Source organism: Blastocystis hominis, assembly GCF_000151665.1.
Source record: "Blastocystis hominis, Singapore isolate B (sub-type 7) whole genome shotgun sequence assembly, scaffold_6".
Taxonomy (NCBI): Eukaryota; class Bigyra; order Opalinata; family Blastocystidae; genus Blastocystis; species Blastocystis hominis.
In genome coordinates this window covers 137,429-163,345 of record NW_013171865.1, presented here as the reverse complement: position 1 = coordinate 163,345, position 25,917 = coordinate 137,429, and the positions used below count along the sequence as shown (strand labels likewise).

The following is a 25,917-nucleotide window of genomic DNA, read 5'->3' as shown; positions in this document are numbered from 1 at the left end:
CTTCACTAAGTACGATGAGATTGCTTATCGAACCAAACAAAAGATGCACACAGAATAGAATATTTGTTTAAGAGTGTGAAACTAATGATATACTTACGACCGATTATCCATATCGACAATCAAGTAATTTACCCGCTCACGAAGAGCGTTGCAGAAACAACACTTATCTACGTTCGAAACTCGACTCAAACCGTACTGTCGTGATGATGCAGAGAAACGAGACTAAACGGACCGGAATACGTTGTTTTAATGGAACTTATCGCCGAACCGACCACTCGAACTTTCCCACAATAATAAAACGAGTTGGTATTGTCCAATAACACAATACTCTTCAACAATGGAAGGCCTTCTGTCATTGTTCGCCTTCAAACCTACGCTCAAACTCGACCGCGTTTCGATATCTCGGCCGTTCGGCAGTGGAGATGGGCATCGCGTTGCTGTGATCCATCAAGAAGGAGTTCTTTCCGAACACGAGCTGCGTCAAACAGGGTAATTCTTCGCATCAATTCAATCCTTCGCACAAACGTGAAAAAATAGCACGCCGCGAATTGGCGAATGAATACGTTCCTAACAGCGCACTGCGCAGTGCCGGGAGATTCACCAGCTCGAATGTGTCCACACGCGAGAAGTTCTTCGATTTCTTCGTTTTGTTGAGCGTGCCAATAATCAATTCTTGCAGTTTGGGGAGGCCTTGCAGCTCCAATTTGGAGTAATTCGCGAACGATCCCTCTTCGATGATCAGCTGTTTGAGGCTTCGACAGTTTGAAACGCGCACCTTCATCATTTGGTTTGCGTTTACAAGAGAAAACCCGAACGAGTTCTTTCGAATGAGCACTTTTTCGAGATGCGGGCATTCCGCTATGACGAATGACATCGTGTATCCGCCGCAATTCTCCCCCAAAACCAGCATTCTCAAACGAGGCTTTCCTGTTATGGACAACACCGTGTTGTTCCCATTGTTGTACGTGTTAGGCGCGAGAATAAACGCTTCCAAATCGCCCAGCTGCGTGAAGGGAAGTTCGATGGGTCGATTGCCTGCTAGCTGCGTTCTGGCGAGGAAGAGGTTGGGCAATTCTCCGCATTCTACGATTCAGTCAACGAGAACGCCACGACCTTTGAGATTCTTCGTTTTTACGTTTTGGAAAAGCGACGTTCGCATCAAATCAACGGGTTGAAGTTTCAATAATGGCGTATCTTCGATGAAGGAGTGGGTCCACGCTTACTTTGGAAATCTAACCAGCTGAATACGCTCAACGTCGTGCTGTCGACCTCGCCAAAATCGATCGTTTCGAGTTTGGGGCAATCTGCTAACCAACCCAAACCCACGCCTACCTTTACAAGTCATTTCGCTTTGCTTCTTCGATCCGATCCAGCAGTTTTTTCCCAGAATGATCTTGCGAAGCACAGGGAGCGAAATCAACTGAATGGTCCGGATTGCCTTCATGGAGTTCGGCGGAATGACTAACGTTTCGAAGCGATCCAGTTGCCAGAGCGAAAAGTACGAGGCGTCGACGAAGTTGCTCGCATAGAATTCGAAGAACACGAGCGACGGAAGGGTGTGAAGAATGACATTGGTAGCGTGATTAAAACTATTCTCGCCGATCGAAATAATAGCCAATGCGGGACATGCTGTGATTTCCAAGGCGCCAAGACTACTTCCCGCCTTCATAAAGCAATTCGAATCGACTTTAACTGATTTCAAAAGAGGACTGTCCCGGATGATAAGCGAGGCACACTGCTTCAGGCTGTTGCTCTCAACCGAAAACGATTTCAGTTTGGGGAATCCGTCCAAAGTAAAGGAGAAGTCCGAGCTTTTTGATCCGCAATTCGATTGGATGTGGATACGCACGCAGTACTTTTTCATCACTGGGAGTGTGGGCGTGTTAGAATTCACAGTCATATTGAATTCTAACGCAGGAAGCAGCATGTAAATAGCGTCTATCAAAGCAGATTCGCCTTCCATTTTTTTCACATTCGTAAATGATGACTTCTCAATCGAAACGGAAGTATTCAAAAATGATTCTATTCAAAAAAGAAAGAAGTCTAAACCTACTTGTCGTTGTGATTCGTTCGAACGATGTGCAACTATTTTTACCCACAGAAAGCTTGACTGCGTTTACGATCGTCGCATTAAACGTTCCAGAACCCGTAACGAAGCAGTCCGACCCAATAATGAATGATTTCATGGGGGTGAGATTGCTGAGGGAGACAAAAGACGTTTTCGGAAAGCAATTCGAGTCGATCTGGATCGTTTCGATGGAAGTCAAGAATAACAGGAAAAGATCCTCCGTGTTTGCGAAACAACCACTCGCGATTTTGATTGTCTTCAGTTGCGGGAGATTGTCAAGCTTGAAAGAATGAAGGTTTGCGAAGGACTTGGATTGGATTTCGATCGTTGCGAGAAGAGGCAGCCCAGAGAGAGAAAAAGTCTTGAGGGATGGGAAGCACTTGGGACCAATCACGAGATTTTTTATGTTTTGAAGATCAATGAGCTGAAAGCTAGTTACATTGGTTGAGAACTCGGCTTCGATCTTCAACTCATGGAGCGATACCAGTTTCGTCAGCAAGACAGATTTCGTGTTGGTAAGGAAGTTCTTATTGAGATTGAATGATTCCAGAGAATTCAGTGTGTGCAGACAAAAGTCCTGAGCCTGTTGGAAGCAGTTCTCTGCGATATCCAACTCCTTCAACTCCGCCAGATTGCAGAACTGTACTGTCTTTATCTTATTCAGGCTGCCCTTTCCTATCTTTATGCTTTTCAATGAGGGATCACTCGAAAGTTGGAATGTCTCCACATTGTTAAAGCAGCTTTCTCCAATGATGAGAGTTGTGAAGGATGGCAGTTTAGACAATTGAAGAGATTGGAGACTTGAAAAGCAGTTATTGCCGAATGACAACGTTCTACAATGATCACAAGATGAAATCTGAATCTTTTGAGCATTGCAAAAGCTCCCAGAATTAATTGAAAGCGAATCCAAGAGAGGCAAATTCAAAAGTTCAAGACTTTGCGTATTTGTGAAGCAATTCTCATTGATTGATATTGTGCTCAGTTTCATAAAGCCGCAAATTCGGAGACTTGCCAAATTTGAGAATGAATGGGAGCCAATAACTATCGATGTGAGTGCTTGCAGTTGAGATAGTTCGAAAACTTCTGTGCTTGTGAACGAGTCGGATTCAATTTGCAGTTTGGATAACTTCTTAAGGCTAGAGATTTTCATATTCTTCATATTCTTAAAGCATTCCGAAGAAATGTGAATCGTTTCAAGAGACGTGAGGCCTGTCAGTTGGAAATTTTGAGTATTTCGAAAGCATCCCTTCGAAATGTCCAGTACTTTCAAACCCGGAATATTCAAAAGAGTAACATTTTCTGCACTGCTAAAGCAATTTTCTCCAATCTCTAAAGAGTTCAATTTCACAAGAACTGAGATCGAAACATCCTTCGCATGAGCAAAAGAATTGGCGCCAATCGAAATCTTATTCAAACTTATATGATTCGCAATTTCCAAATTCTGAACCATCGGGAAAGAGTCATTGCAGAAAGTCAACTCCTTCAGATTTGGCAGCCTGGTCATTTGAAGACTTGTGGCATTCTTAAAACAATTCGGTTCGATCCAAATGGAAGTGACTGCGGAACAATTTGAGAATGTAACGTTTTCGGCATTGGCGAAGCTCCCAGCCCCCAGCAGAAGGTACTGCAATTTTGAAAGGTTGGAAAGAGTGAAATTCTTCAGGTCTGTAAAACAATCCGCTCTAATTTCCCAAGAATCCAGCATTGGCAAATTACTCAAACTGATTTCTTGTGTATGAACGAAGCAGCAATTTCCAATTGTCAGCCTCGTTAAGTTTGCAAGATTCGTTAGAGAGAAACGTTGCGTATTCGAAAAACAATTGGGGCCGATTTGAATCGTAGTCAGCTTTGATAGATTCGCAAGTTCGAACGTTTTGACTGAATCAAAGCAAGATGATCCAATTTCCAACGTCGTAAGCGACGGAAGCTTTTCGATCGCCACGTTCTGCGTCTTCGTGAAACATCCGTATTGGATCTTCAGTACCTCGAGCTGACTCAGATTCTGCAATTGGAAACTATCAAACTGAATGCAGCTATAGGGAGAGATATTCATTGTCTTTAGCGACTTCAGATTTGAAAAACTCAACGCAGTGGGAGTCAATATTGAATCAATGGCAGGAAGGGTTTGTTTTGTGCCAGACACATTGGAGATCTCCACTTTGGAGAGCTTGGAGCAATCTGCGGTAAAGAAAGAGCAAAGCAAATACTCGAAATCGTAATCGTCGAAAGAATGAATGAGCTCGTCGCAATATTCACTGAAGAAAGCGAGCTGTTGTTGTTCAATACCAATTTTCCATTGGGCAAACTGAAATTCATCCCTTCAAACTTAATCGACTGCAGATTAGAATGATCTAAATCACAAAAAATCTAAAAAGACGTACTCGACAGGGTAAAATCATTCCCGTGTTGCCATGAACCTACACCAAAAGAAAGGTTTTGCAAGGCTGGAACTGTGATATTCTTCCAAGCCAAGGAAGTGGTAAAATTATTCAATCCAAATTGAAGACTCGTCAGAGACTGTAAGTTCAACAAGCAAGTTGCAAACTGGAATGAATAGGAGGGGAAGGTGAGTTTTTTAAGCTTTGGCAAAGAAGACATTTCGAGTGATTTTGAATTTGAGAAGCTTTGCGTTCCAATGGTTAATTCATTCAATTCAGGCAAATCTACAGTCAAGCCATCACAGAAACAGCCAACCTTTGATCACCACAGAGGCGAAAGAAGAAAAGGAACTATAATCGATTTGAACCTTCTGCAAGGAAGGAAGCTTCGAAAGATAAAATTCCTTTGCATTTTTAGCGACAAATGCAGACCGACCAACCGTAATATATTTCAGATACTTCATTTCACTTAACCGGAATGAAGTGACTGTATTACAAGCAGAATTATGAATCACCAACGATTGAAGATAGAGAAGACAATTCCAGGATACTTGGTTAAAGAATTCACTTTTGAATTCTTCCCCCCATTCCAACGAATTCACATAGATCGGCGAGGAAGCGTTTACGATTTGATCTATCGAGCGAACTGACAGCTTAATCTTGGAGTTTTTAGAAACGAGTTCCTTGGCCAAATCGGAAGTTACATCAAGATAGAGTTTCAGATTGTTATTCGCCAATAGAGCATCATTGAACTTCAATCCACTCGCCTCCAGTTTCGGGACGTTCTCTAACGTCAGTGACGACATCTTTTGGAATGAACTGATCCCTATTGAGAGTTCCCTCAAATTCTCCAGGTTGCTCAATGTGGCAGACACGATCGCTACGTTACAGGATAAAACGCCGATTGAAACACGAAGACAGAGTGGACAATTATTGATGAAAAACGAGTCAAGATTGGGAAATAAGTGATCACCCAGCGAAACAGTAGAAAGCAGCGAGACGTTGGACAGCGTAAAACTATTTGTGTTCACAAAGGTTTTTTTAGTTCCTCCTTTGAGCGTGAGTGAAACCAGATTATAGCAGCCTACAAATCAAAAGAGAACAAAAAACACACAATCGATCGTAAATTGTTTGGCATTGGTAAAGCTCATTCCAATCGAAATGGTTTGAAGATTGGGCAAATTTTGAAATACCAACTTTCCCTTCATTTCTCCATTAAAGCAATTATCCCCAATCGTGACATGTTTCAAGAATAGCAATTCTGATAGGACTAAATTGGATAGGCATGCAAATGTATCATCTCCGATCCTCAAGTCCTCAAGATTACAAAACAAGGAGTAATCAATATCCGTACTGAGAGCGATATTACGAATCGAGAGCGACCGAATTCCAGAAATGACCTCATTTGCGTCTAGCAGTAGCCAACTCTTATATTTATCAATCAAAGTTTGTCTTTCCAAGTTGTATCGCAGAATTGGAGAGGTTTCCCCATCCTGCAAAATACGATTCAAAGACGGAATACGAATGAATTGAGGGTCAAATGTCCAACTCTCCGAACTATCAAATGGATCTGGATCTTCCTTTGTATTAAAAAACTCTGTAAGACCATGGCTTGGTAAGAACGTAAAAATGGAGCGCATTTTCATTCCTGCCGTAAATGTTCCTCGACGGCACGTAATCTCGCCCCATACCGACCCATCATCTCTATAGAGCATTCCAGATCCTTCAGGAAGGTCATCCACCCAGTTTCCATTATATTTCAAAGCTCCATTTGAGTAGTAAAGGCAACCACTTCCATGTCGGTACCCATTCTTAAACGACCCACGATACATAATCCGATTCTTCGAGTATAGCTGGCCATTGCCATTGAATAAGAACCAACACGGAGGGAAGAAAGAATATTCGCCACGATAAATCAATGCATTCTTCTCGTTTGTAACTACCATATAATTGGTTCTATCTTTCAAGTAAAATCGTTTTACTAAGTATGATCCTCTGTCCGAGAATCTCCTGTTAAGCAAGATAGGCAATCCATAAGAAGTATACTCGATGTCCCAGCTTGTGGATGAGGGCATATAGTCTATCTTCTTCATGTAGATCAGTTGCTCATAGTTATAATACGTCGTGATCCTATAGTTCATAGACTGTGCAGTTTCTTGTTCAGATATATGACCATTTACAAAAGTTCTACTGCGAAGCACATTGGATGAAACGAGAACCCCCAAAGGGCCGTTTGGTAATCCATTCTTGAATTCTCCATGGTAATAAGAAATATGATTATAATAATAGGTCAGAATTCCCTCTCGCCTGCCCTTAACCCAATTTCCATTTACAATAATGTCGCCCTTGTATCGAATTGAGCAACTTCCATCCAAGACTCCGTTTGTCATGGAAAAAACAACAGTGATAGGAAGTGATTCATCATCGACGCTATATACCATTTTTCCTTCCATGAGAAGTATTTCTTTGCGTATTTTAAACTGATATGGAACATATTTGTAGGATATCTCCCCAGAAAAATCAACTGACTGTTCACCTGGTAAATCGCTCTTTAGTTCACCAAGGATGTCAAATAAACCCCCATCATACACCAATCGTTGAAAGAAACTCATTTTTAAATTGACACACAACAATAGAACATTGATTTGCTATGGCATTTGGTATTTTACATGATTTTTAATTAAAGAAACATGCAAACACTAATAGTCCACTTTCACGAGAGCATTCTTGCGAGCTACCTTCGCTCCTTTTTCCTCATACTCCGCCTTCGTCACACACGCTCCTACAAACTCATCCTACAGTTCAACGCGTCCATCTCCGCCTACTTGCGAAGCCACATAACTGCCTCCCATCCACGAAGCAATCTCCCGTTTCTTCGGAGGTTTCACCACCACTTCCATCTCCTTTCCTTGAATCTCAAGATTTCCCTGCAGTTTCGCGCGTACCGCAGAAATGTTCGCATCGTACCGAGCCTTCACGATTCGCTTCAAGTCGCGGCTCAGTCGCTTGTCAAATCCTTTAAACTTCGTGGAACCGCCCGCCACCACGATGTTGCTGTACAGCGGACGACGCACATCCACCGGACAGCGCATGATCGTTTGATCCACCAAGTTCGCCAACGGCGTCGTATATTCAGGATTCAGAATCTCCGGGTTGAAGAACAGCTCGGGGGCCAAAAACTGCTCGTATCCCACATCGATCGTCCATTTCTATCGCTCAGTAGTCGTCTTTGACACCACCTGCTGGGTTCGAGCGTTGATTCCAGACACCGTTTTGAACTTGCTCCGATCTTCGTCGAACGCAAAGAATTCCTTCACCAGGTTGCCGCAGCAGTAGCACAGCGATTCCTTCACCTGCTTCACGGCGTCCAGAATGTCCTCCGACGGAACGGGCTCGTTGCGCTCGCGCAGACGACGCAGAATGAACTCCGAAATATCGTGGCCACCCAGAGGAAGCGTCTTCACCGCAGCTCCCAACACATAGCCCTCCGCCTTCCTTTCACCATCTCCACACACATCATACCACAGGAATAATCGAGGTCCCGCCTTCTCCAGCATCCACCACCACGCCCGAAACAGCCGAGTTCATCTGATTCGAATCAACCCTATCAAACACTACAGCGCCTCCATCCTTCTTCGACAATTCGTTTGCGTACAAACAGAGCACCGCCTGCGTCGCAATGTACATTCCTGGAACGTTGAAGGTCTCGAACATCACCTCGGCAGTGTATTCACGGTTCTCCTACCACTTATCGCTCCATCCATCCAAAACCGGAGTGTTGTTGAACGGCTCCGTTATTAAAAAGTAGTGATCCTCAGGATTACAACGCAGTTCTTGGTAAATAGAGTAATCATAGATCCGTTCCATGCTATTCCAGTCTTGAATAATGCCATGCTGGATCGGATACGTCGGAATGTAGTCAGTCTTCCCGAAAGCTTGCTCTCCCACAAAATAGTCCAGATCGTCCAGACTCTGGAAGGACCGTGTCGTTCTCTTCTATTCGATTACTGCGAATTCAAAAGAGCACATGTGAAGGGTAAGCAATGGCAGTCGGGAAAATAGCCGTTGGAGCCCCGTTTCCAGCAAAGCCGACTTTTGTAAATCTGAACCAATTAGAATTGGCATGTATCGCCTACCCAGTCCCAGAGTCAATTACAATAGGTTGATTGTTAATCGAAAACATACTAGAGCCTGATCCCAACGATTCTGCAAATACTTAGGAAAGATCTAATCACAGGATAAGCGATTTGAAGTCTTTTAGTACTCAGCTGTTCAGTGGTTTCTTGCTTATCAACGCGCTTCTCTGAAGATTGAAATGTGATCAATTCATTCTTATTTTTGCAAACACTATCGCTCAATACGAATCGTTTGGTATGACAAACAAGGAATTGTATCCATTTTCTAACTCTCTCAGTGCTCACGAGGAAAGGGAAACTGTGAGTAAACTTCGCTAGGCAATTCTTATAAGGGAGCTCAATGCAATGGAGGTGAAGGTGACTGATTGAGTGCCAGGGGCGTTGATGAAAACCCAAACTAGATTGGAAATGAATGACTACTCCCTACATTCTTTTCCCGGTAGCCCCATTTTCATCCAAAATGCGGTTACCAAGCAATTCCATCTCGTTTACTAGACTTTATCATGAAAATCAGGTTATACATAAATCTAAATCTTCATGCGTTAATGCGTTGCAATCGCGGATGTGTTCCTTCGAAATTACCAAATAGTGGTGCTTAGCACATGGCCGAATATCTTGTATGATATAAAAACGTTCATTCTGCTGATCAGGAAGAGAAATGACCTACCTGAAACAAAATCCGATTCTTTCCATCATTTTTATTAAGTTCACAAAAGACACATTTTCTCTTCATTGTATTTTGCAAAAACAGAGTAATGTACAAACAAAGTCTTACAATTTGAAGTCGTCATCGCACAAATTGTGTCTTCTTCATATCCACAGAGTCGGCGAATCTCCGAAACGCAAGTTTTGCACTGCTAAAAATGAAGAGAGGACTTTACCAGATTACGTTTCCCAAGGAATAAGTTTCTTTATCAATGCTCAGTGCAGGGGAATCTGTTTCTAATAGCATATTGGAAAGTGGAATATTTTTGGCAAGGCGTTGGAAAGACTCGTCATCCCTTACAGAGGCTGGAATCGAAAAGTAGTATCCGGCAGCCAATGCCTTCTTTACGGATTTCAGGTTGCCGTCGTACGCATGAAGCAGTGCTTTCGTCACTCCTTGCTGTATGAGCACATCAATGCAGTAGTGGCCTGCATAACGCGAGTGGATATTGACTGGAAGATTGTACTTCTTTGCAACAGTAATTTGGCGCACAAACGCCTCCATTTGCAACTCTTTCATGCTCTATCCTCTTACTATTTTTGGAAGCATAACTACGGGCGATTGAGACAGAATTCGCTGGGCAAAATCCAACCCGATCTCTCCAATTCCAGCAAGTCGATCATGATTATCTTCGATGAGCTGAATCATCGCATCCAAGCTTTCTTCATGGACATACCATGGGTGTAGTCCAATACAAGGGCGTATTTGGGGATAACGCTCCGAGAGGGCTAGAAGAGCTACGGCATCTTCATCTACGCGTCAAAATGAATCGATTGAACTACACCGTTCAGACACTCCCACGATGAATGTCAAACCAGCTTTCACAGACTCGCTGATAATTTCATCGATCCTTCCTCGCAGCAAGTGATCTGCTGGATGGCAGTGAGCATCACACACGAAATTCATTTTGCGTTTAAAAGTGATCCTTTATTGTGTCTCCCACTAGCTTGGTTTTGGTAACACCAATACACGGGTTAGGATGCAGTGCTCCTGTAAGTGCTCCCATCTGGATCTACTTCTTCGAGAAAGTGACGATATTCTTCGTACATATGTGTTCTTGCTATATATGATGTATACGGATCGATCAAAACTGTATGACGTGAGTCTCCCCTATTTGAATGATTTGTAGTTTTTACACATAAAGGAAAGCGCTGTTGGCAATGGATTGTATATTTGTATGCATGTAAAAGGGTTTTGTTAAGGCTGATGTGTAGTGTCAGTTTGCTGGAAACGAATCGAGTATAATATCACACCAATTCGAATATCAGCATCCCCTCGTACTTTGGGCAGACAACCTACAGATGTGCCCTTCTATCCAACTCTGCATAATTTCTAGCAATTGTCTGTGGTGTGGTAAGGACGTCAACAACCTGGAACTGCGTGTCCTCAAAGATGTTACAGTCCAAACAATTGTTTCGAAAGGAGACATCCGTGCCTTGCTGAGAGAGAAGAGCTTATCGTTTTTGAAGAATATAGAGGACTCGAGCCTTGCACACGATTATCACCAGTTGGGGAGCTCTTCTTGTACTTTGTTTTTTTGGGGATGTTCTAAACCACAGTAGCAGGTATAAAAGGTTTGTTGAATCTCCATGAAACGGATTCCATGAACTGTGTTTTACAACTGTTTCTCCATCTTCCACCCATTCTAGACTATTATTTCAGTGATTTTCACACACAACTTGTATTCTTTTGGTTGCTAATTCCCATTGTAGGAATGTTTCATGCGAAACGGGATAGACAGCAGTTTGAAGCTCGGTTGCTTCTTGTGCTGCCTCCGAGACATGGTTCAGTCCATATTCGCAGATAATTCTGACCACTTTGTCGTTCCCTCCAAACTTGTGTTTTACTTTTGGAAGGTTTTCGTTGAGTCGTTGCTCATGATAGATGTAGAAATACCCAGAATTGCGTGATTCAGGCAGTAGAAGTCCTTTACTCTTCTTGGACCGCTTTATCACCGAACTCACAAAATCATCGACTGATGCAAACTACTTTAAATCTTTATTTTATCAGGAATGGAGGACAGATGAAGTGTATTGCGAATCTTGCCAGAAAAGCCTGGGGCGGTTCGAATCACAAGATTGCGTGTGGAACCAAGGGATGGAGAAGAATCGCCCCACTCGGAAGTATACACAGAATCTACACAAGCAGTGCGAAGTTTGCGGTGCTGCCCAGGATCGATCCATCGAGTTTCGCTTGAAGTTTTCGCCATTGTTGCTGTTTTTCGAGATGGAGAAATGGATTCCTAAGCTGCCTCTTGTAGGCCTCGTAATCGATGTAGAGTAAGATTCTGGTTATTTCGATAAGGGAAAGGGAGGGAAAAGAGGTGTATGATTTGTATGGTGCGGTGTTGGTGGATGAGGAGCAAAAATATAGCACGCTATTATATCTGCATGAACGTTGGTACCGATTTGCAGATGATCGGGTGGAGCGTGTTTCGGAGAGTTGCTTACCGGTCTTCAAAACTGTAATCTTCTTGTATATAAAGCGGTTTTATCCGAGCCAGCAGCGAAAAGCGGTTCTGGACAAGACAAGCAGCCTTTTGAGCTGATTTGTTTGTTGGACAAATTCCGGGGGATTTTTGGAGAGTTATGTGTTTTCAACTATTGTTTTGCTAGAAGTGCATATCTTGTTTTTATACAGTTTGCGTAGTTAAAAAACGTTATGTCTTCTTCTGTTCCCAAGATTATTACTTGCACGGAAAACAAGGATTTGGAGGGGGTGAAGAGTTGTATTGAAAATGGAGATAATATCGATGCGCAAAGACCTGTATTGAGATCCTATCTTGGGTTCATGGTGTAGGATGGGCGATCCGCCTTGCTGGTAGCCTGTTTGAAAGGATATATGGAGATTGTACAATATTTGATTGAAAACAAGGCCAATGTGTTGCTGAAGAACAAAGTGGGATTTATTTACGTAGGATTCTCTGTAGAAAGGTGGAAATGCGCTCGGTCATGCTGCCTACAAAAACAATGCGGACATTGTTGGATATCTTCTCGAACATGGAGCTGATCCGAATGATAAGGACAATGTATTGTCCACCCTTGTCCTGATCACGATTAGACGGGTCGAAATACCCTCCATATCGCCTGTTGCCAGGGTGGCAACGAAACCATCGAAATTCTGCTGAAGAGCGGCAAAGTCGGAAACATAAACGAGCTTACAAACGTTTTCGCCTATGAATCATTTCATTTGATAGGATCGTCGTGATGTCCTTTCGCTCGCCATTTCTGGTAACTGCAGCGTCTACTCGATCGCTCTCCTCATGAAATACGGTGCTTCTGTGAACGTGTTTGACGAAGTGCATTTCATTACCCTCTCTGACGCCCAGCACAAGCGTAATCTGCTCCAGCAAGCCACTCTGAAAGACAATCTCCCCGTCCTCGACTTCCTCTACACCTACACCAACATCAACCTGAATCTCCTCGATTCCGTCTCTCTTCCTTTTCCTCCTCACTCCCAGCTCGGCAACACGTGTATCCACCTCGCCGCCGAGCAGGGCTACCGTCGCTGCCTCACCTACCTCATCTACCACGGCGCTATGATCAATTGTCGCAACAAAGCGGGGCTTTTTCCCGACGTTCTCGCGACCAACGCCGGCCACCCCGAGATCGCCGACTTTCTCCACGGAATCACCGCGCCGCCCGAACCTCCCTGCAAGATCGCGACGTTCAAGACCAGGCGGAAGGGCGAGGCCGAGCTGCACTGGGCATTGCCCGCGCAGCCGAATTATTTCCCGCCGATCGACGCCGTGGAAGTGCAGATCAAGCAGAACAAGTTTTTCGACTCCTGGAGAACCGTGGAAACGCTGAAGAGCGCCACGCGCGGTCCGGAGCCGGAGGACGAAGCGAAGCAGCGAATCGAAGCGATTCGGTTCGATCGGAAGTGTGGAAACGTGGAACCGATGGACGAGAAAGTGGAGGAACTGGCGAAGAGCGATCCTGCGGTGTTTGTGAAGCGGGCATTGCCGGAGAAGAACTGGGTATCGCCGAGTTGTGAGTGCGTGGTGGAGCTGCCGGTGGCGCAGCAGCAGTACGTGGTGCGATTGCGATGTGGAAACAAGTACGGGTTCGGAGCGTTCTCGAACGCGGTCACCGTGGAATTGAACGGGTTTGCACCGAAGAAGAAAGGGGAAAAGGAGAAGGAAAAGGTGGAAAAGGAGAAGGAGAAGGAAGAGGAAATCAAGTTTGAGTTTGTGCCGGTGGAGGAGAGTTCGGAGAGTTCGGAGAGCGAATCTTCTCCCGAGGAACGAAAACCGAAATCCAAATCCAAATCCAAATCCAAATCCAAATCCAAGTCCAAGTCCAAATCGAGTGAGAAATCGAAAACCACACCCAAAACCACACCTAAATCCACTCCCAAATCCACACCCAAGTCTTCTCCCAAGGACTCATCGGACTCATCGGACTCATCGGACTCATCGGACTCATCGGACTCTTCATCCGATTCTTCCTCGGACTCTTCCTCCGACAGCCCCGCGGCTCGTTCGCCCAAGCGCCACTCCGCTCCCCAGCCGCCGTCCTCCTCTTCCTCCTCTCAGCCCCCCAGCGAGGCCGCCGACGCGCTGATCCAGCAGATCCTCGACGGCGGCGTGCCCGTCGCCATCCAGCAGGTCGAGGCGCACGTCGACCTCCGCTCCCTCCGCACGCGCAACGGACAGACGCTCCTCATGGCCGCCGCGCGCAGCGGCCGCGACGAGCTTCTCCACTGGCTTCTCCAGACCGGCCAGTTCGACATCAACGCAGGCAACGCGGTAGTCCCGCGGGGATTCTTCGATCTAGCTGCACACGACGGCGCTGCACTTCGCGATCTTCAACAACCATCTCTCCGCCGTGCAGATCCTCGTCGACGCCGGCGCCGATCTCACCGCGCGCGACAATGTTCGGGTTTTGACTCTCCTTCACTGCAGGCGGAGATTTCCCCGTTTCTCCTCGCGGCCAGCAAGGGATCCATCGAGATTTGCCAGCTTTGCATGGAGCGACTGCCCGCCGCCGAGCTCCACGCCGTCGACAAAGTCCCAAAATACCCCCGATTTTACGCGTAGCTCGGGCGAAACGCCCTCGTGCTGGCGATGATCAGCGGCCACGTGGAAGTGGTCGGGTTTTTAGTGCAGCACGGCTTCGATATTCGGTTTACCACGCCGCCGCCGAGCGGGTGGAACCTTCTCTATTTCGCCGTCAGTTCCAAGAACTTAACCGCGGTTCAGTTCTGTCTGGAGGCGGGAATCAGTCCTTCCCGCCAAGTTCTCGACGGATCTTCGCCCATCGATTTTGCGCGGGAACGCGGCTTCGCCGAGGCCGTTTCGCTCATGGAGCGATACAGCGACGTGCCTCCCGCGGTTCAGACGCTCTCCGTCCGCCAGGCCGGCGAGCACGTGCAGCTGGTGGTGAAACTCCCGCCATTGGCGAGCACGTGCCCAGTGTTCGGGTATCGATCGATGGAAATCAGCGTGAAAGAAAACTCCTTCCTGGCCTCCGCGTCGCGCCAAATCCTCGATCTCTCCACCAGAGAAACTGGAGAAACTGGAGAAACTGGAGAAACTGGAGAAACTGGGGAAGTGGTGGTGGAATTGAAGGAGGTGCAGCGGCGGAAGCAGTACAACGCGAAGATCCGATTGGAGAACGGAAACGGCTGGGGCGCGTGGAGCCGCGCGATTCCCGCGGCAATCGAAGAGAAGAGCGAATCGGAAAGCAGCGAATCGGAAAGCAGCGAATCGGAAAGCAGCGAGAGCGAAAAAAGGGAAAAGGAGAAGGCCAATGAGTCCACGCTCGGCTCCATTCGACGCACTTTGGAGCGCAAAATAACGGAGCGCCTCGCCGACAAACCGCAGGAAAAACCGCGGGACAAGCCACACGACAAACCGCGGGAAAAAACGCACGAGAAGCCCAAGGAGAAGCAGCCCGACAATCCGCAGGAAAAACCGCGGGAGAGCTCCGAGCCGAATCCTCCAGCGTCCAATGAAACGGTCGCGGAGTCGCCTTTGCCGATTCCCGCGGAAGTGTCGGATGCGGAAATCTTGGCGGCGGCGTTGGCGGGAAACGTTTCGGTGCTTTCGACGCAGAGTTCGGAGCGTCTGCAGTCGCTTCGTTCGGCGGTAAATCGCTCAGAACCGCGGTGAAGCGTAGGAGGGATTGCCGCTGGTGCATTTCACGATTCTGCAGAGTCGCAGCAGCCACGCAGCCAAAGCCACGCTTCGCTGTTTGCAGGAGAAACAGTGTTCTCTGACCGAAACGGTCGATCTGGTCTGCGTTCGATTCGAATTCGATGTCTAGCCGGGCCTGCCGGGCGTTTCTCCGCTGTTATGTGCCTGTTTGCTGCCGGACGCGTCGCTGCTTTCCTTCCTTCTGGACCGCGCGGTTCCGCTCCCCACTTCTTCGTTTGCCGCCATTCCTTCCGCGCTTTTCTTCGCCCTCCTCGCTCCCTCCGCCGCGCCTCTCCTCCTTCTCGCCTCCCGCGGTACCTCTGTTTCTCCGTTTCCACCTAGGCGTTTCGCTGCGCGTGCTGGGCGAGCGGCGACGCAATTTGCTGCACGTGCTCTGCGCGCAGAACCCCGTGCGGCACTTCGAAGACGTCGCGCTGCAGCTGCTGGCCAAAGGCGTCGAAATTGACGCGGCAGACGAAGACGGAAACACTCCGCTGCACCTCGCGGTGCTCTACGCCAACCCCGCGATGATTCGCTTCCTGGTGACCCGCGGGGCGGCGCTGGATCGCGCCAATACCGCGGGAAAAACACCCGTGCAGCTAGCGACCGAGCTGAATATCAGCGAGGCGGTCGACGCGTTCACGGCGTGTGCGCGCGTGCCGCTGCCTCCCGCGGTTCCGCAAGTGTTTTTGTGTTCCGAGAAGCGATTGGTGGTGCGGTGGAAGCGGCCAATCAGCGGCGAGGGCGTTCCGGAAGCGACGTTTTTCGAGGCGGAAGCGACGGATTTGGGGAGCGGAGAGAAGCGAAGTCTGGGGAATCAGTGGAGTGGAGAGTGTAGGAGAAGAAGAAGGAGAGAGGTGATGGGTAGCGCTGACGATCGAAAACCCGATCAGTGAGATGGTGAGTGTGCGGGTTCGCGCGAAGAATTGTAATGGATGGAGCGAGTGGTCGGATCGTGGCGTGGCGCGAAGACGCGAGGCGGAGGAAGGAGAGGAAGACGACGAGCTGGCGGAGTGGATGTTTGTGCACTCGGTGGAGCAGTTTGGAGAGGCGGTGAGGAAGATGGGAGTGAGTTCGGTGGAGCAGATGCTGCAGTTGACGAGTAGCGATGTGGCGAGTTGGAGTAGAGGGGAGGAGTGAGGCGTAGAGATGAAGCTGAAGCCTATGCAGGAGAAATTGCTGCTTAATGCGATTGCAGAGGCGAAGAATGGAGCCGTGCCGGGGAAGACGGAGAGCGCGGAGCGGACGGAACGGACGGAGCGATCGTGGTTCCGAAAGTAAAGCAAAGGAGTTATAAGTGGAGTGTTTGTTGGGATGAAGGAAAGAGTATTTTGGATGAATTGAATGAGAATTGATTGATTGATTGAAGGTGGTGGAAGATTGGTGATTTGGAGAATAGTTCAAAGCAAAGCATCACACACTTATCTTTCTCTCACACACATACAACGCAAAACCATTTCACACAAATCCAAACGAAGTATAAAATAACAAATCCACTCACACACACACAATAGAAGTATCACTACTCTTGATTGTGAACAAACACACCATTTTACATTCACTATATTACGATCGATACACTAAAAATGACCGCAGTTACAGCAATTAGGCAGTAGTCGCATAAGCACGCTTCTTCTGATACTCGAACACCCCATTCTTCGCAGACAGGGAATACACAAACCCAGGCATGATCGTTCCCGCAATCAGCCGCTTGCTCAAGTCGGTAACGATCGCTCTCTCGATGTAGCGCTTCAACGGACGCGCTCCATACAGCGGATCGTACGCGTCCTTCATGATCTTCTCCAGCGCCGAATCGTCCGCCTCCAGCGCGATGTTCTGCTCCTTCAGGCGGTTATTCAGCTCGTCAATCTGGAGCTTCATCACCTTCTTCATCTGCTCATATCCCAGCGGATTGAACATGATGATCTCGTCCAGTCGGTTCAAAAACTCGGGTCGGAAGTGGCTTCGAATCACCTGCATCACGCGCTTCTCCGCTTCCTCGCTCACCGAAGGCATGACCTGCTTCTGATTTCCGCACATTCGCTTCAGATCCGAGTCCGAATCCGATGAGCTGCCTCTCTTCCGGCCTCCATTCTCCGCATTCATCGTGTTTTCTCGGTCCTGCAGCAAGATATCCGCGCCCAAATTCGACGTCATGATGATCACCGTGTTCGAGAAATCCACCGTTCGGCCTTGTTTGTCGGTCAGTCGTCCATCGTCGAACACCTGCAAGAACAGATTCCACACATCCGGATGCGCCTTCTCCACTTCATCCAGCAGAATCACGTTGTACGGACGGCGACGCACCGCTTCGGTCAACTCGCCGCCCTCTTCGTAGCCCACGTAGCCTGGAGGCGCGCCGACCAATCGCGACACGGAGTGTTTCTCCATGTACTCCGACATATCGATTCGCACGATGTGCTTCTCATCGTTGAACAGCTCCAGCGCCAGTTTCTTCGCCAGCTCGGTCTTGCCCACGCCGGTGGGACCCAGGAAGAGGAAGCAGCCAGTCGGCTTTCCTTCGCGCGAAAGCCCCGCGCGGGAGCGAAGAATGGCGTTGCTGACCGCCTCGATGGCCGCCGATTGTCCAACAACCTTCTCGCTGAGTCGCTGCGGGAGCTGGATCAAGCGATCGCGGTCGGAAGTGCTGAGGCGATCCATCGGAATGCCCGTCCAGTTGCTCACCACGTGGCAAATGTCGTTCGCAGTCACTTCTTCTTTGAGCATTCGCGAGTCTTTCTGCTTCTCGATCTCTTCTTCTTGGCGCTTAATCGCTTCTTCCAAGTCGGGAAGCACGTAATACTGAAGGTCGGAGGCACGCGCGGTGTCGTGCACTCGCTTGGCCGCTTCGATTTTGTTCTGCGTCTCCGCGACTTTGTTCTTCAATCGGCGGAGCTCGTCCATTCCTTCCTTCTCTTTCTCATGGCGCATCATCAGCGGCTTCAACTGCTCTCTTACTTCCTGCAGCTCCTCCTTCACCTTCTCTAACCGCGCTTTGCTGGCTTCGTCCTTCTCGTTCTCCATCGCCGTCTGCTCGATCTCCAGCTGCAGCTGCTTGCGCTCCAGTCGATCGATTTCCTCGGGCTGGCTGTCCAGCTGCACGCGAATGTTCGCGCACGCCTCATCCACGAGATCGATCGCCTTATCGGGCAGGAATCGATCCTGGATGTATCGGTGCGACAATTTCGCAGCCAAAACCAGCGCCGAGTCATCGATGCGAACGCCGTGATATCGCTCATAGCGATCTTTCAAGCCTCGCAGAATACTCACGGTGTCCTCCACGCTGGGTTCGCCCACATACACTTGCTGGAATCGTCGCTCGAACGCGGCGTCCTTCTCAACGTATTTCTTGTATTCCTCCAGTGTCGTAGCGCCGATGACTCGCAATTCACCTCGCGACAGCATGGGCTTCAGCAGATTCGCAGCGTCCATCGCGCCGTCCGTCTTTCCAGCGCCCAGAAGCAAGTGCATTTCATCGATAAACAGAATGATTTTGCCCTCGCTCTGCTTCACTTCGTTCATCACAGCCTTCAGTCGCTCTTCGAATTCTCCACGGTATTTGGCACCTGCGATCAGCGCTCCCAGATCCAGAGAGATCAAGCGAACGCGAAGGGTTTCAGGGACATCGCCCTGGACGATTCGGTTCGCGAGACCTTCCACGATTGCGGTCTTTCCCACACCAGGCTCACCGATCAGAACAGGGTTGTTCTTGGTTCGACGACACAGAATTCGGATCACGCGACGGATTTCCTCGTCTCGGCCAATCACAGGATCGATCTTTCCTTCCTCGGCCTGTTTCACCAGATCGACTCCGTACTGATTCAAAGCGTCGTACGCGCCTTCAGGAGCATCCGAATCGGCTTGAGCAGATCCTCTCTTCTCCTTAATAGCGTCGTCCAGCTTCTTCTTCGTCAAACCCACACTCTCGAACAAGGATTTCATCGTAGAGTCGTTAAACATAGCAGCCAGCACATGATCCTGAGCCACACGAGAGTCCTTCTGCGAAGTAGCATTCTCCTGAGCTAAACGAAGAATCTTGCTGAGGGAAGCACTGAAGTAAATCTCGTCAGGAAGAGGATCCTGCGTAGGGATCTTCTTTAACTGCTCATCCAGCTTCTTCTTCAACACTTCCACGTCGACTCCAGCTTTTTGACAGACAAGATAGGGGAATCCCTTCGGATCCTTTAACATAGAAACAGCTAAATGCACATTTGAAATCTCAGGATTTTTATTCGCTTTCGCCAGATCCTGAGCAGCAATTAAGTTCTCAGTTACGTAATTTGTAAACTTCTTCTGATCAAAAGACATATTTAAAAATATTATGAAGAAAAGTTGGAGCCAAGGGGAAGAACAATCTAGAAGACGATCGTTCTAGAAGCTTCTAGAATGTTCTAGAATGTTCTAGAATCCAACAATGCTCAAAAATGTCTCTTGTAGGGCTAGAACTCAAAGTAACGCGGGGGGATCATCTTGTTCATTACTCCCTTGAAAAGTGTTATGCCGGAGAAAACAAGGTATTTAGGCCACTCTGGATGCGCTGTTCGTCCGAATGCTGGCAATCTTTGGAAATCAACCCTTTCTTCTCCAACAGCACCCTTGTGCGTTATCCATGCATTTTTATGCTTAATAGCAATAATAAGAGTGTTTTTACGTGATCTCACTTCGAAAGTGCTGTCTTTACATTTCACCAATAGAATGAACGTATTCCAAACTCACTAGTGAACACTTTTTTCGACATTCTATAATTATTTTCAAAAGTTAATAAGATGAGTGAATATTATAATGTACCTTCGAGCCAAGGGCAATACGCCTACCCTGTTTTTGACCCGCATGTGAGTGGAGCTAGCTCTGCGTCCGCTCCTGCGAACCAGCCGAGTGGAGTGCCCTCAAACTTGAATAATTCAGTTCCTGTTCCTTCTTCTTCCCCTGTGAACCCGCCATATTCAGGAAACGTTCCTCCGAGCCCGAGCGCGCCGCAGCATATCTACCCTGTCATTCCTGATCCTCCAGAAATGTCTTATGTGCCTCCTGTGCCTTCCTATTACCAAAACACTCCTCCTGTTATGGTTCCCAATGCTGCACCTGTTATTGCGCCAGTTCCGATGCCTTCTCAACCCTCACCGTATGATCCTCCAATGCAAGGATCTCCGATGGCGCCTGCCATGGGTCAGAACATTCTCAACAATCCCGACGCGGAGTACTTCCAGAAATCTCCTGTGGAAGTGAGCGCCTACCCTACAATCCAGCAGCCAAAGGGCAGCCCTATCATTATCAATCTGGACACAAACAATGAAGATGTGGAAACTCAGAATGCCTTATTGGGTATCGGAATCGGCACTGTCGCAGCGATTGCATCGGGAGGTTTGCTGCTTCCCGTGATCGCTGGCGTCGTGGGTTACAATCTGATAAAGAAAGAGCGACAATCGAAGTTCAGCGTGTATCCCAATACCTACGTGTGGGAGCTGCGATCAGCGATTGCGGAGTTGCTGAAGGTGAATCCGGAGCTGGTTTTGATGAAGCGCAAAGACATGATCATGGATGATAATGAGATGATTAAGAAGTATGTGAAAGGAAGCAAGAGCAAGGCTACGGTGAAGATCAGCATTCAAAACGCACCGGTAGCGGGAAGTAATTATTACTCTCCAAACGGAGCAGTGTACCCAAGAGCGCAATGTGTGTCTTTAGTGAAGAAGTAAGGGTTAAACGCAATTTTGATGTTTACTTATCGTTTGTTTTTTGTGAAGGTGTGTTTGTTTGACAAAGGAAGGAAGTAAAACAAAGTAAAGCAAAGTATAGCCAGACAGCCAGACAGGACTATGATGGATGAAGTTGCACAGAAAAAGTGACGTTACGACCATATGACTATATTACTCGAAAATCATAAGGAAGAAACAACAATGGCATAATCGAAAGCAAGAACAAATATCTTCAGGATTCTCCCTACACCCGTCGACTCATCCCACAAAAGAGCAACCGTTCGCATGGTTTCAACAAACAATCCACATTACTTCATATTCGACGGATTATAAGAGAATCCGGTAAAAGCTGATTGATCCGTGAGAATCTTCCCCTCCATCGTCGGCGTTACCGCAGGAACCTCCGCCAAAAACTCGCGATCCACATTCCGGACATCGTCAGCTCCGTGCACCGTCGGTTTGAACGGCGGTACGACCTCCTTCCTCACCAGCTTCTCCCAGTCGATATCCGCAAACCAGGGATGATTCATGATGTCCTCGATGTTGTTCCCCAGCCGCGTCTCCGGCTTCCGATCGAGCAACCGGCTGCACAGATCGAATGCGTTCAGTCAAGCCCCCCTTTTCAAAGCAAAGGATATCTCTGCCGACATGTAGGAACACTTGCTGAGCGGTGCTGTTAAGATCTTGTTATACATGATGCGTCGGTTTTTGTCGTAGAACGGCGGCAGTCCCGCGATCATCTCGTAGATGAGCGTGCCGAGCGACCACCAATCGACGGCTTTGCCGTACGGCTGCGATGAAATGCATCGAATTCGATTACCTTCTTTTGGATGATTTCAGGAGCCAGGTATTCGGGCGTGCCGCAGAGACTGTGCAGTTCGTCGCCTTCGACGTTCTGCTTCGAGAGCCCGAAGTCGGTGATCTTGATGTGCCCATCGGAGTCGAGGAGGAGGTTTTCGGGCTTGAGGTCGCGGTAGACGATGCCTTTGCTGTGCAGATAGTGGAGGCCCATCGCGATTTCGGCAGCGTAGAAACGAGCGCGGTTTTCGGAGAAGCGGCCGTTGCTGAGGTAGAAGAAGAGCTCGCCGCCGTTGAAGAAGTCCGAAATGAGGTAGAGCTTGGTCTGGGACTGAAACGCGAAGCGCAAGCTAGTAAATATGGTGGAGAATGGGATACCAGACCAAGAATGGATGTTCACACTCTCCCATGATGCGTCGTTCGGCGAGAGTGTGTTCGTACTGGTTTCGGCTAAGGATCACGAAGCTTCGGTGAGATTACTCCATGACTACTTGTTTATCCAGGATCTTCATGGCATAGATTTTGCCGTCGCCTTTATATCGTACCTGGGGAGTCAAGATCGAACCGTGGAGCTTACCTCAAAAACCTTTCCAAATGATCCCTTTCCAATTGTTTTCAACAGTTCAAAGTCATTCTTTGTCATTTTAGGAGTCTCTTGCATAGGCTGCTGAGGCATTACGCTCTCTTCCGGAACTGCCTCGCCTTGCTGTTTCATCTTTCAATAAACAATCGAACGCAGTCGCTACCTTCTCATTTTTATTCCCCATGATATCAAAAAAACCATGATCATTTAGCAGTGATTACATAAATCCCTTGATTATCAAGAAATGATTGGGAGTAGAACAAACAATGCAAATGGCCTTGTTCCCAAGAGAATTATCATCAACCACGCTTACGCGACCAGAGTGGAGGCAGTGGCAGAGTTGCTAGCAATTAGATCTGGAAGGCGAGTCACCTACTACTTCCAAGTGGGGGGGAGCTGCTCAGTGCGCTTGTAGTAGCGAGTGAGACGGTGGATACGGCTCTCGATCAGAATCAGACGGAACTTGGAGTCACGGTCCTTTCGGTTGCGCTCCAGGTGCTTTCTGATGGCGACGGCCTTCTTGATGAGGAAGTACATATCCTCGGGCAGAGAAGGAGCCAGTCCTGAACCATTACTTCAAATACACAACACCTACCGTTCTTCTTCAGAATTCTGAGAATCTTAGAACCAGTCACGGCCTTCACCTGACCAATTCCCTTCTGATCTCTCAGCATCACACCGATCTGAGAAGGAGTCAGACCCTTCTTAGCCAGACGGCAGACGGAAGCCTCCACCTCCTCAGCAGTAGACTTGCACCAGGAAGGAGCAGTTCTCTTGTAGGGCAGGCAAGAAGCCGAAATACCCTTTCTATAAATAAGCCACTTCACGCAGCCACTCCATACCCCTTTCCGTACATACGACCCATGTTTGATAGTAAACGACTTAGGAACTAATGGAAATAAGTGAATAGGAAATCACCGGTTTGATACAGGAAAAAACATAATATAATTCTGGATAGCCTTCTGAAACCGTCCCTTTTTGAATATTCCCTGAGGATTTAATTCGACTTTACAACTTTGCTGTAAACACACATTAAGAATTCGATCCGTCCATTTTACCGTCATTCATTGAAATATTGGCTCCAAAATAGTCCTCAAAAGAAAGCTCTCACTTTCACTAAAAACTCTTTTTTGATTTTAAATTTGAATTCATACGATATGGTGAGGATACTGAGATCTGTTAACGTTCTAGCAGCAACTGAGCAGCATCATTGTAGAAATTTCAGAAAACAGTCAAAATCAACTAGTGGTCGATCTTCATGGTATTCAACCATCTCAACAGTTAAAAATAGATAGACAGTTATCCGATCCCGTTCTGGAAACTTTAGGAACGGCAATAAGTCAAAACAGTACAATGACTTCGTTAGACATCTCAGGGAATAATGTAGCGCCACTTTCACCTGTATTATCGATAGTTCTCGCCAGAGGCTTTGAATCAATTTATGGACTATATAGAAGGCTGTATTTCCTTGCGTAGTCTCAACTTATCGTAATTGTTGTCGACTGCTCACTCAATTTAGGGGTAACGACTGTTCGCAAGGAATATTGGAGAAAATACTAAATGCTTGCAACCAGTGTGGTGCCGTTACGTTAATTCTCAACAATGCCAAGTTCATCGCAAATCTCTTGCTTTACCTCTAGTATCACTTCAGATGATGTAGCGTCGATAAAGTACCCGCTTCCAGGATCAAATCTGAAAACTCTCTCCCTATGCGGAAACCCGATAGGCGATGACGGATTCAATCACTTGCTGTTTTATCTCGACACACTTCCCTCCCTCCAATATCTCCACCTCCAAAACTGCGGCATCACCGAAGCCTCCATCCCTTCCCTCACTTCCTATATAAGTAAATCTCCTCGTTTTATAATTTTTTAATCCGCTAGAATCGCATTCTTCTTTAAAAGAAGTGAACATCGAAGGCGAAATTCTCTCCGAAGAAAGCCGCGCAGAGCTCCTTCTCATCACAGGCTACAGCCACTGCTCCGTTCTCTGCACCAGCCCCTCCTCACCGTCGAATTCGATCGAATGGATTCAAAATCAGGTCGGAAATGGACATCGAATCGCCCTCGGACGTTTCTCCGATTCCACTTTCTCCCGAACAAAGCAAATTTTTGGAATGCTGGAAAACCCTCCAGGCGCTCTACTGGACCACCGTTTCCACCTTCCCGTCTCAACCCATTCCCGCGGTTATTCGTAGAGATATGAACATTCCGTTGGCCAATCCGCTGAATCTCCCGCTTCTCGGTCGATTTTCCACTTTTCGGGTCATTTTTAGAGACCAAAGTGGGCGTTTCGCAGTCGGTTTTGGCTTCGCAGATTCGGAGTTTCAAAGACGAATTGATTGCGGACCCTTCGAGCAGTTATTCGAGTTCGAGTTGTCCCAATTGTGGTCAATTAGGGGTAGAATCGTCGATTAGTGGCCCCATTCTGCATCTCTTCGTAGCGAATCTCCCGCTTCTATTGGCTGCTTTGCACGTGCCATCCGTAGATTCGATTCGAATTCTTTAGCGTAGTCGTTTGTGCTGTCGGATGGCGACATCGAATTCCAACTCGGAAGCCAAATTCGCAACACAGTCGGGCAGATTCCGAGGTGCGGACAGCTGCGAATCGATTTGGTGCTGCTTTGGGCCACGTTGGTTCATTTCGATCCCGCGGGAATCGTCGATTTTGTGATCCATGAAAACGTGATGGACGTGATGCTGGTAGAATCGCGAAATTCTTTCGATTTTAGGCATTGTTTGAGGAGTATCCGTGGAATAGTATTCTTCACAATGCGTGCGAAGTGTTTCTGACGGAAATCATTCTGTCGAAGAATCAGCAGTTGCTGCGATTTGTTTTGAGCGAGTCGTGTCTTTATTTGAAGTTGCAGAAGCGAATTCTAAAAGAACTGGAGGATCGGTGAGACGAAATGAGCGTTGAATGAAGCGTAGCGAGCGGACGGGACGCGATCAGTGCGGATTTATCGGCATTTTGTTTAGGTTGTGCCGAATGATGGACGATGCTGCGGAGAAAGATCACGATTTTTCGCAGTGTTTGTGGGAGGGAAAGAGCAAAGGAACACTGACGGACGAGGAGCAGGAGCGATTCAACGACTTCAAGACCAAGAATTTCGAGGTGGTGAGTGCGGAGGACTCGGATACCTATGATTTTACGGTTTTTTGGATTGTTTGTTGGGAGAAAGGAGAGCGTTGAGTTGAAATGTTGGGTTCGAAGAGATGAGAAGGGTTTGCTTGCTTGCTGATGGATGCTGCATCGAGTAGAGCGAAGAGTTTGGTAGACGGAGCAGAGTTGGATGATGAGGAAATGCAAAGTTAGCGTGGTGATATCAATAGATTTCTTTCAAAAAACAAGTGAAATGATTGGTAAAATGTTCATTCGTAGCGTGTTGCTGTGTTATTGATGAACAAAAAGTC

At 47.5% G+C, this 25,917-nt stretch overlaps 8 protein-coding genes; 2 read left to right on the top strand and 6 right to left on the bottom strand.

Annotated features, from left to right (window-relative positions):
* Positions 1-352: 352 nt before the first annotated feature.
* GSBLH_T00006777001 (uncharacterized protein) lies at positions 353-5,654 on the bottom strand (the record flags this gene model as incomplete). Its single annotated transcript, XM_013043054.1, has 10 exons — positions 353-495; positions 526-1,083; positions 1,114-1,194; positions 1,224-1,304; positions 1,333-2,022; positions 2,054-4,246; positions 4,276-4,419; positions 4,450-4,731; positions 4,763-5,530; positions 5,561-5,654. 10 exons carry the CDS (start codon positions 5,652-5,654, stop codon positions 353-355), a joined length of 5,034 nt encoding a protein of 1,677 aa, XP_012898508.1.
* A 1,491-nt stretch (positions 5,655-7,145) lies between these two features.
* Positions 7,146-8,629, bottom strand: GSBLH_T00004198001 (uncharacterized protein; the record flags this gene model as incomplete). The annotated part of the gene is made up of 8 exons (XM_013043053.1): positions 7,146-7,241; positions 7,272-7,655; positions 7,686-7,937; positions 7,969-8,034; positions 8,065-8,187; positions 8,218-8,442; positions 8,474-8,549; positions 8,583-8,629. 8 exons carry the CDS (start codon positions 8,627-8,629, stop codon positions 7,146-7,148), a joined length of 1,269 nt encoding a protein of 422 aa, XP_012898507.1.
* Positions 8,630-9,459: 830 nt separating this feature from the next.
* GSBLH_T00004197001 (uncharacterized protein) lies at positions 9,460-10,194 on the bottom strand (the record flags this gene model as incomplete). Its single annotated transcript, XM_013043052.1, has 3 exons — positions 9,460-9,810; positions 9,844-10,040; positions 10,071-10,194. 3 exons carry the CDS (start codon positions 10,192-10,194, stop codon positions 9,460-9,462), a joined length of 672 nt encoding a protein of 223 aa, XP_012898506.1.
* Positions 10,195-15,549: 5,355 nt separating this feature from the next.
* GSBLH_T00004196001 (uncharacterized protein) lies at positions 15,550-16,323 on the top strand (the record flags this gene model as incomplete). The annotated part of the gene is made up of 1 exon (XM_013043051.1): positions 15,550-16,323. One exon carries the CDS (start codon positions 15,550-15,552, stop codon positions 16,321-16,323), a length of 774 nt encoding a protein of 257 aa, XP_012898505.1.
* Positions 16,324-16,976: 653 nt separating this feature from the next.
* On the bottom strand, positions 16,977-19,735 carry GSBLH_T00004195001 (uncharacterized protein; the record flags this gene model as incomplete). XM_013043050.1 has 2 exons in its annotated part: positions 16,977-17,413; positions 17,447-19,735. 2 exons carry the CDS (start codon positions 19,733-19,735, stop codon positions 17,033-17,035), a joined length of 2,670 nt encoding a protein of 889 aa, XP_012898504.1. The 3' UTR covers positions 16,977-17,032.
* A 458-nt stretch (positions 19,736-20,193) lies between these two features.
* On the top strand, positions 20,194-21,170 carry GSBLH_T00004194001 (uncharacterized protein; the record flags this gene model as incomplete). XM_013043049.1 has 1 exon in its annotated part: positions 20,194-21,170. The coding sequence occupies one exon, from the start codon at positions 20,194-20,196 to the stop codon at positions 21,121-21,123; it is 930 nt and encodes a 309-aa protein (XP_012898503.1). The 3' UTR covers positions 21,124-21,170.
* A 258-nt stretch (positions 21,171-21,428) lies between these two features.
* On the bottom strand, positions 21,429-22,582 carry GSBLH_T00004193001 (uncharacterized protein; the record flags this gene model as incomplete). XM_013043048.1 has 5 exons in its annotated part: positions 21,429-21,914; positions 21,944-22,271; positions 22,300-22,371; positions 22,402-22,466; positions 22,499-22,582. 5 exons carry the CDS (start codon positions 22,580-22,582, stop codon positions 21,732-21,734), a joined length of 732 nt encoding a protein of 243 aa, XP_012898502.1. The 3' UTR covers positions 21,429-21,731.
* Positions 22,583-22,774: 192 nt separating this feature from the next.
* Positions 22,775-23,384, bottom strand: GSBLH_T00004192001 (Ribosomal protein S15). XM_013043047.1 has 4 exons: positions 23,347-23,384; positions 23,100-23,311; positions 22,881-23,067; positions 22,775-22,847 (listed from the first exon to the last, which is right to left on the bottom strand). Exons 1-4 carry the CDS (start codon positions 23,367-23,369, stop codon positions 22,814-22,816), a joined length of 456 nt encoding a protein of 151 aa, XP_012898501.1. The 5' UTR covers positions 23,370-23,384; the 3' UTR covers positions 22,775-22,813.
* Positions 23,385-25,917: the final 2,533 nt, after the last annotated feature.

Excerpts from the sequence above, each read along its gene's own strand:
- GSBLH_T00004192001 (XM_013043047.1), bottom strand. The coding sequence starts at position 23,369 with ATGGGTCGTATGTACGGAAAGGG. Across the intron at positions 23,068-23,099 it reads CAGAATTCTGAAGAAGAACG|GACTGGCTCCTTCTCTGCCC; the intron begins GTAGGTGTTGTG and ends GTAATGGTTCAG. Across the intron at positions 22,848-22,880 it reads CTCCCCCCCACTTGGAAGTA|CAACTCTGCCACTGCCTCCA; the intron begins GTAGGTGACTCG and ends TCTAATTGCTAG.